At 36.0% G+C, this 10,449-nt stretch overlaps 1 protein-coding gene across 1 annotated transcript; it reads right to left on the reverse strand.

Moving 5' to 3' along the window:
* Positions 1-5,869: 5,869 nt before the first annotated feature.
* LOC117565624 (uncharacterized) lies at positions 5,870-8,643 on the reverse strand. The gene is made up of 2 exons (XM_034244836.2): positions 8,200-8,643; positions 5,870-6,447 (listed from the first exon to the last, which is right to left on the reverse strand). The coding sequence occupies exons 1-2, from the start codon at positions 8,431-8,433 to the stop codon at positions 6,343-6,345; spliced, it is 339 nt and encodes a 112-aa protein (XP_034100727.1). The 5' UTR covers positions 8,434-8,643; the 3' UTR covers positions 5,870-6,342.
* Positions 8,644-10,449: the final 1,806 nt, after the last annotated feature.

Here is a 10,449-nt window from a genome sequence, read left to right on the forward strand (position 1 = left end):
TTTACTTGCGGACCTATCTGGACTGAATGTTTTGTAATCCATGAATCCTTCTAGGCATTGGGCGTCCGTAGTCGATGATAAGCCACTACTTCTGGAGAACCACTATCTAATGAATTCTTCCTGGTGGACGCAGGTCAGTGCGTGCTACTAGCAAACCATCCTACACAGCTTATTAGATACGACAGTTAAGATCAATAGGTACTGTAATAAGGCAGTATATGAGCTTTAAAACTCCTTCCCAATAAAGATGGCAGTCTCAATCTACTTACCATCGTCGGAATAAATGGTTGTAGTTTTCGATTCCCTGTTGCCATTTGCTATGTTACGGTTTCTAGACCCAACGCCATGTAGACAACTCCTTTTTCTATGATAAAGAGGAGGCTCCACCGAAATGTTTTGAATTAATAGTGGTGTTAAGTTTAAGCACATTCAGTAGAGGTTCGCAAACACACTGTGGAGTTAGTGTACAGGAGGAGTCCGTAGCGCTATCTAGACCAAGATATATTTCCAAATCAACTAGCTACAACGGGTTCTCATTGAATGTTCTGAGGTAAAAGTTCCCGTTACGCTTAAAGAACTTATCCTCGATTTTTTTTATCTGAAGGATCACGTGTCCTACTTTATTGGTAAGAGCACATTGAAACAGCCGGGTTCTCCTTCTTTACCTTCTGAAAAAGAACCCATTCTCCTGAACAACAATTGCGATTGAATATTGGCTTTCCGCATGAACTTAATGTTGTGTCTATCCACTACGTCTTGCCTGACTCTCTCCTATAAGCGACCAGTTCTTATGGTCTGCGTCTACAGGGACCTACGGCACCCGCGTAAATCAACCTCATGGTTGTGTTCGTGACAGTAGTGTTGCGGGGTAGCACCTATACCAAATCAGAAATGTGATCGTTGGCGATTTCCTTCGATTTCCTTCGACGTTTAATCTAACATCCTAGCCCAAAGTTGTTTTCTTCGTATACATAATCAAAGATAAAATGGGTAATTTTATTCTTGTCAGAAATAGGACACGAGTGGTCACAAAATTAATAAAAATGGCGTAGCATATAAAAAACAAGTTAAAAAAGGTACAGTTGAGTGTGCTCGGCTGTGATATACCCGCTACCCCGTTTTGAATAAGACCAAAATATTGCGGTAATATTCTCAAAAATATACCAAAATAATATATACCTCAAAATACTAAAAATGACAAATTGTATAATTGATATATTGATATGGTACTAATTTAAAGATAACCCATAGATTGCAAAATATACCAAATTGTCAGCCAAAGCATATAAGACCCCTATTAGGTAGGCGTTTTGGCCAATACAAAAGTATTTCTTCAATTTTTATCCAATCGCACCAAAACCAGCAGGAACCAAAATTCGAGAGTCTAGCTTTAAAATTACTCTTGTTATTCGATTTTTGTCGATTTGCGGGGGCGAAAGTGGGCGTGGCGAGAATTTCAAACAAACTTGATCTGCGTGCAAATATAACAAATGCTGCAATAGCTCTATCTCTTATAGTCTCTGAGATCTAGGTGTTCATACAGACGGAAGGTGAGACGGACAGACGGACATGGCTAGATCGATATATCGATGTTGGCCTGACAACTTCAACATCGATAGTGACATTACATCGACTGTTTTAACATCAGAGGCAAAATACGGAAATATTCTCCTATTTTTGAACAAAAATAACGATTTAATTTGATCTCAAAAGATCCCTAAATGAAAATTTAGTTAATGAGAAAAAACGAATTGTTAGTTTGTAAGAAACTGAAAATAGTGTTCTGTTTATATCATTTTAAGTTGTTTTTGAAATACATTTATTTACTTTTTTCGTCCATTTTTGGTTGTTTTATAAATTGAAAAAATTTGTTCGATATATCGATGTTGTGTCTGGGAAACATCGAAAACATCGATATTGGGGAAACATCGATGTTTTTGCACCTCCAATAGTGATAGCACGATTAATCATATGATACCTCTCAATCGTTTAATTTTTTTTTCAATTAGCGCTTTAATTGTATCGAAAAATGGAATTCGATTAATTGAATCACTAACGGAGTATATACAAAATAATCGCGACACTAAAATGTTTAGTAGCATTTTATAATGGTTCCAACAACCAGCAAGTGTAGAAAACATTTTTACAAAATGAAGAAAAAAAGTGCAGTGACGATTATGCGGAAAAAGTTGAAAATATTGCAAATAATATGTTTTAGCATTTAAAGCTGAGCTATACATTATAAGCTATATGTACATATATATGTATGAATATGTTATATCTGGCCTGTATTGCTTCCTTATTGGCTCATCAGTACTGGCAGAGCGTCTTTTTTATGGCGAATGCTACTTCTACAGAAAAGACTAATAGGCTAACTTCTTCGCGTCTAATTATTTTTTCTTCATTCAGTACTAAATAAATAAGTAATTGCATTACATTCACATGTAAAAAAAAAATTGCTACGCAAAAATTAATTAATCGATTATTTTTATTTTGTTTAGACTAATTGCAATTATAAATTGTATGGTTTCAATTAATCATATGATTTAATAATCGAATATATTAAACGGTAACCCAATATATGTACCAGAGAACGGCACGGGTATACACACTCAACGGGTGCACCCGTTACTCATGTGCCTTTTCGGTAGCCTTACACTCGCGAGTGGCCAAAAATACACACACTCGCGAGCCTTATACTCATGAGCAATAAGTGTATCGCGAGCCTTACACTCGCGAGTGCGAGTGCCGAGGCATACTCGCCACTCGCGAGCCTTACACTCGCGAGTGCGAGTGCCGAGGCATAATCGCCACTCGCGAGCCTTACACTCGCGAGCCTTACACTCGCGAGCCTTACACTCGCGAGTGCGAGTGCCGAGGCATACTCGGCAATTTGCGATCGGTGATTCTATGCACTCGGGTAAAGCCGGTGCCGGTGGTTATGGGTGGACCGGCACGATTGTATGTATGTACATACATATGTACGTTTGTGTGTATGTATATTTGAGATGCAAGAAATGCCGTCGGCTTTTTGTATTGTTCTTGTTATTGCTGGTGCGATGTTCTTGCACTCATTTTATTTCTTGAAAAATTTTAAATTCGAAAAACTATTTTTTGGCTTTGTGTAGTGTATTTATTTGATGTCTTATATAATAAATAAAAAATTATATTTAATTTTAAAGAATTTTTATATATTGATAAGGAACACAAACAAGTAAAAATACAACTAATCTGTTTATTTTTATGCTTATAATAAGAATGTAAAAAATAAATTTCAGGAAAAAACCACCTGATATTTTATTTGATCATTTGTCAAAGTAAAAAAACACCCAAAAATCATTCAAAGAAGTCAAAAGTCATAAAATCTACCCGCGAGCCGCGACACACAAGCATCAATAGGGGTGGGGGAAAAACACCCGAGTATTTGCTCAGACACTCGCGAGTGTCTGATCAAACACTCGCGAGTGTCTGAGCAAAACACTCGCGAGTGTCTGAGCAAAACACTCGCGAGTGTCAGAGCCAGCGTTGCCAATTTAGCTATTTCCCCGCTAGATCTGACGGTTTTCAAAAGCAAAATGCGGGATAAATTGAAAACTAGCGGCTAGCGGGAATTATGGCTATTTGCAAAACAAAACTGATGGAACTTTAGTTTTTTAAAAACATCTGGTACCTTTGTGTATTTTTATGTTTTACTATGCCACACTTTAAAACCTTGCAGTATTTTTGCATTGCAATGGTAACAACATCGATATGCCAAAAGATCTTTGCATTTTTATCGATTTATAGTTTTTACTAGTTTTATACTCTATATACATGACCATCTGGGTATTTCACAATTTCCAAAATGATCATGTAAAGCAGTTAAAATGCCCAAGATTTATAAACTAAAACCGCGACATGCTTGGTTGCAAGACCCCTTCTTTGAGAATTGGTTGCATCTAGATGCAGCCGATGATCAAAAATGCTTTTGAAAATATTGCAAATGCACCATTAATGCGAATCTTTGTGATTTGCACGCACATGCCAAGACAAACAACCATAAGTCTTCGTCATCTGCGTTTTCACAGACGAAAAAAATAACGTTCGTTCCGACTGTCTCTGAAAAAAACCTGCCAGCAAGAGGCGGCATTGTCTATTCATTGGTCAGCCCCATGACCATTTGGGATAGTTGTGCGGGTACAAATTTCAAGAACAAACTGCACCAGAATAGGACATGATTGACGAAATTTACTAATCAAAAATACTTAATAAAAAAATCATAATAAAAATATTGTTTTACTAACGTAGCTTTATATTTTGGCTATCATCCTAATTGTCTGGCGGTTTCTAGCGTTTTTCATATGTTACTTTAGCTATTTTATGAGCAGAAAAATTGGCAACACTGGTCAGAGCATTTCGTCAAGAGTGTCTAAAATGATCGGTTGCACGAAGAACAACCACCCGCGAGACACAAGTGTGTACAAGCCGAGTGCCTAAAATGATCGGGTGCCGAATAGGCGAGTGCAAGAAAGGCTCGAGTATGACAATGACTCATACTCGCAGCACTCGCATGATTTTGAATGAGTGTGTATCTCTCACTCGGTTTGCGAGTGCACGAGTAGCACTCGCACTCTTAAAAGTACGGGTGTGAGTCGAGTGTCGAAATTTGCCACCCGTGACGATGTCTGATATGTACATACAATATACACACATATAGTAAGCAAGTCAGCGTATTAGTTGCCTAAAAATTGTCTTGTTCTTCTTTTATTATTCAGAATTATGTTTATGCAAATGATAATAGAAACAGCACATAAATATGGAATATTTTTTAAACACAAAATACCAAAAAAAAAAAAACTCGATGAGAATAAAATAAGTAACTATTTTCTTGGCGTCTCATTTAAAGTCGGCAATGGCGAAAAGTCAGCAGCAGACTGTATACTCGAGTTTCCAAGTCTGCTGCAGTTGTTAGTTAAACGCTGTTCCCAGATGTGCGAAATCTTCACAACTCCATATAAAAAAACCGGCTTGAAAATTTTTGCGGCGACATTTCGTTCCGCAACTCCCAGTACAAAAAAAAAATAAACGCTTCGATTCTTCGAAATGGAATGAATGTGGATATCAAATCAGCAGATGCACATGCGAAAAAATAGACAACCTATTATTGCGCACTTATATCGGCAAAGTTTACAGAATCATCGATGAATGGGATTCATCGGTATTTTTTAATTTCCTATATACATATTTAATAGCCAAATGTTTGAGTGGTGTGCCATAATATTTTGTTTTTTTTAGCATTTCCGTGCAAAATTTAGAATCATAAAGTTTGCCCACAACGGTCACTCTAAATTTGGAACTTGCTAAATATATTGCTTTTCCGCACTTTAAAATTATGCTCATTTGTACATTTTTTTCGGTAGAGAAATAAAAAATGTTCCATGCAGTTGTAAACAAAAACTCATAAGAAATGTATTTACGCATATCTTTTGAATTATTTTTCCTCGACATTACTTTGGCTAAGATGGATCTTTTGTCTGGAATTCCCAGCATAGCGTCTATCAACACAGGATTAAGTCAGAAACAAATTTTTGCTTGCCCTTCCACAGAGCTTCGATCTTCTTATCGGCCTGGAGAGCCTGCTGGATTGGCGGGAAACTCAATGTAGTCCTTCTGAGAGGACATTCACAGATGTTTCTATTTGCTTTTCCGAGTTGGTTGCACTCGGCGGATCTAGAGTGTTTGTAACAATACTGGAGAACTCCATCTAGTCCGTATTGTAAGGGTTTCTGAATGTCTCAACCATGTAAACCCTGTTAAGTTCAATTTTAAACTGAGTTTTACCTATTATCAGAGAGGGAGTATAATAGTACTTATATATGTGGGTTCCTCACCTATATTGCACGGTTCCTGAACCAAAGCATGCTCGCGAGGGATCTGTCTGCATGGACAATTCCGTCAAAACCTCTTCGGTCTTGTCAGTCAGGTTGAAGTTCAGAGGGAATCGGTTCCGCTCTCAAGACCGAAATCTGCCTCTACCTTCCTTGACCACAATATGTGTAGGACCTTGTCGGTCGGATGACATTTTTTGAGGCAAAGGTACACGCTTCATAAGCCCCAAGCCATATCACCTTTGCGCTTTTAAGGTAAAACCGCGGCTTCCTTATTGATCTCACTCTGAACGATTATCGGAAGGAGCACCTTTACCTCCGATATGGACGGAATATTATTTCTGTTCACTACGTCCAGGTTGGCCCCTTCCCATAAGCCGTCCAGCTTGAAGACGGTTGCCTTCAGCTAAAGCAATGTTGGGTCGTCCTTGCATGTCAGGGTGTTAACACCTTCAAAAGTGAACATTGGGCTGTCTCAGGCGTTCTCCATCCACAGTGTGTCGACCAGCCTGTTATAGGTCAACCGACATATCTCTGCAGACATTTTTCCGTTAGAGCAGCTGCTTGTTAATGGCTTCAACTAAAACAAAATTAAAATTATTTAGTTCAATAGACTAATGGGAGAAGTGATAAGACTGCACGGAATTTTTAGAATTGTATCGGATTTATTTTTGAAATTTTAAAAAACCATATATTTTTTTTTTGGCAATGAATTTTAATTGTTTTTTTCCCGTATAATTATTGCGCTAAGAAAATAACGTTTCTGTTCCCCGTTCCTTAGTCTTCCTCTCTTGTTTGTTTACTGCAATCTTTTATTCCCTATTTATTTTACTAGCCAAACCCCTGGAATATATACATACTTGTATTCTGCAGACCCATCTTTGCGATTTTGTTAAGAAATGTGGATATAAGGAGAGTGATATCACATTCCAACAAGATAGAGGTCCAAAACACACGTCCAAAATCGTCAAAAGAATGGATCGCAAACAAAATGTTTAGTTAATGGACTGATCTCAATCCTATTCGATAGTGAAAAATCAATTGGACTCTACGAATCGGTTTCAGTAAAACAGCACAAGTTGTGGCAAGAATGGAGAGCTATTCCAAAAGAAGTAATTCCAAATTTGGTAGAATGTATGCCAAATCGAATAAATAGTGTAATTAGAAATAAGGGTCTTTGGAACAAGTATTTAAAAATAAGCGTGTGTTAAAAAGTTCATATAGAGCATAACTGAGCACATGTTATTTATTCCTCAATTAGATCAACTAGTTTATTTTGTTATATTTTGTATAAGAATTTGTTAATAAATATTCGAAGAAATAGCCCAACAAATTTAAGTAGTCAGTTTTCGAATTCACTGAAAAAGGGATTTCTGGCCCCGTAAAGGAAATTTTACAAATTATGAGTTAGCAGAGATTATACCTCTCTCACAGTTTGAATAATCAGTACTGTAGACCAGAAACTTGTAGTCGAGATTGAGGAAAGGTTATAATAATTGAAGATATAATTGAAGACGATTTTGTAGATCCTTTCTTTATTACTGTGCACCCAGTTCTTAGATTTTGGACGTTTAGTCTCTGCAGGTATGGAAGAATTATGTGTGGCCCGTGATATTCATTCCTGATATTCAGTCCTATATAATATGCGCCTCTTCGTTTTGCGAGAAACTAATGACGTAATGTACGTAATCGTTGCATGACTCCTATTTGCTCATTATTGTTGCCGGGAAAATAGTCTGCCCAATTCATATTTAACGTTTCAAACCAAAATGCTGTTGCCTTGGCTGTTTAGTCCGTAGGATAGAAACGACATTTGTGTTATATGCAAGTGCTTTGTGAGATTTTACGAAAACACCTTCACACATTGCCATCATTTTGAATATGTTTGCCACATTCTGGAGAACCTCCTTCCTTATAATTTAAATTCATATGCGACTGTTTTTTTTTCACACAACTCCATGCAAATTGTTGCAACTAAATTTCGTTCCGCAGTTCCCACCACTATAAAATTTTAAACGTATCGATACTCCGATATTGGAATGTATGTGGATATCAAATCATCAATTTCACACGCGAAAAAATAGAGAACCTATTATTCCTCTCTCATATCGGCAAAGTAAAGAGAAGCATCTAAATGAATAATTTAAAACCCAAATTAAGAAAAAAGCGCCTGAGGCATTTTGATAGAATAGGATAGAATATAACTTTTTTAATGATATTCCTCGCATTAATTAATATTATTGAGTAGTATATAATTGTAAAATTGAAATTGAATTTATTTAATATTATTATTATTATTATTTATTTAATGTTTTAGTGGTGTGTTTCTTACCGTTTCCGTACAAAATTTAAGGTCATAAGGGTTGCCAAAAACGATCACTTTAAGATTTAGGGAACTTGCGAAACGAATCGCTTTTCGCACGTTTAAAATTTTGCACATCTGGTTACAACACTTAAAATTAGATTTTGTGGTTGTCCGGGTCACCAGATCGATGCCGATAATCCCGTCAAACGTGGAAAGCGAGTGGAGCATAGCGAAATTCGCATTAGTTTCAGAGATAATCATTATACACTTTTGCGCGAAATTTATATATCTATGTTGTGTCTTCACTAGGAAATGTTTCTCCACGGATATAACAATACATAATTAATAAGTATTTGGTCTTGCTACTGTTCCACATGGGGAATCAGGACCTTATCCTTAAAAAATGAATATTGTCGGGTCCTCTCGATTTTGACTTTCTAGCATAGATTTTCTTTCTGGGTTGCAAATAGATTCTTTTTCTTCTTATAGTTGATCCTTGGTTCCTTGGGTTAAGTGAATCTGATCGTGCTTATACAGATTTTAGGTTCTGATTTTATTATTGGCCGTAGCATTATCTTGCGACTTCCTGCAGGATTTAGCCACGATTAACTATTAAAATTTGGCTATTGCGGTTGTTATGGTTGGGGAAGTTAATTTCCAAAAGCGTGATGTTTTGAGTTGTGAGGATTTGTTAAAGTTTTTAGTTTGACAACAAAGTTAGTTTAATCGGAAATATTGTTATTTGTGCCATTCTATGAATGATGTTTATTCTGTTTTCGAAGCGAAGCTGTTCGAAAGTTTCAAAATTTGTTTTAGCTTCCTTCGCTAATGCGAGGACTGAAGGGAAATGGACGAGAAGAGCCACGGTTATAACTGCAGTCTTTAAAATTTCTGACAATTTGGTTGGGATCAGATGAAATTGTTGAATGCATTAAAACAAATAAATTGTATGCGGCATATTTTGGCTAATATTTTGGTATATTTATCGAAAAAGTGCGATATCCATGAAAATCAGCTGGTTCACTTGCAAATTTTGACACCTTAAATTTATTTCAAATTGTTTTGTAATTCTAAAAAAATAAAAACCAAAGTCAAAAAATCAAAGAAAATAGACAGAGGCATACAAAATGTTTAATGAGCGATTTGCTTATTATGATGTAAAACAGAAAGAAGTAGAGGCATTTGATGAATAATAAAAGAAAATTATATATATCTATACCTTTTAAATGCCCTCTGTGAAATTGCTACTTTTTGTTTGATTTCTTTCCACTGTTTTGATATTCTTCTTCCTATCTGAGTTTGTTTACTGTTCGCGTGATGCAGTTTGTATAAACACTTGCATAGAACTGCATCATCAAAGCAAATATACTTGGTCTAAATACTCTTACTCTATTACACAAAATCTTAGAGCGACCGTTTTTGGCAACCCTTATGACCCTAAAAATTATGGCCACACACTGAACCATTTGCCTATAAAGCGGCTTTCCCAAATACGTGAAGTCGTGTTGTTTCCACGCAACTGCATATAAAAACAAGGCCTTTCAAAATTTTTGCGGCGTTATTTCGATTCGCAGTTAGTACAAAAAAAGTTTTAAGCGTAACGATACTCCGATATTGAAATGCATAAGAAAATTAAATCAACACATTTACTTGAGAGAACATAGACAACGTATTATTTCGAATTCATATCGGATGATATGTCATTGAATAAAAAGCATCAGGGTGGATGATTTGAAAAAAAAGAAAGCGCATGAGGTATTTTCTCGTGAAGAGAAATACCATTAATTTATATTATTTAGTCGCATCTACATATGAAATTTAAAATAAAAAAAAAATAGCAACACAGTTTCAGTAATATGTGGATATTGTCGCCATAGAAATATAGTAGGCAATGAAGGTGATTTCATCTGTTGTTTTTTAACAACTACATTTATTTAATACGCAAATGTTTGAGTGATGTAGACATAAATTTTGGAATCTTCCAATTCCGTGCCAAATCTAGGGTTATAAATGTTGCCAAAAACGGTCACTCTAAAATTTTGGGAACTTGCGAAACGTATCACTCTTTCGCATGTTTGAAATTATGCTTATCTGGGAACAGCGTTTTAAAGGTTGTCGTATTTTTTGCATATGGAACTGCCGATTTGGCATTCACATGCATTCTAATATGGGAGTATCGACACGGTATTTTTTATATATAATATAATAATTAATTTGTAAAGAAACACAAATCTTTGACGCACTTGCAGTATCCATTTCCGATTTAATTTTTTTACA

This window comes from Drosophila albomicans, unplaced genomic scaffold (assembly GCF_009650485.2).
Source record: "Drosophila albomicans strain 15112-1751.03 unplaced genomic scaffold, ASM965048v2 utg000229l_pilon, whole genome shotgun sequence".
NCBI lineage: Eukaryota > Metazoa > Arthropoda > Insecta > Diptera > Drosophilidae > Drosophila > Drosophila albomicans.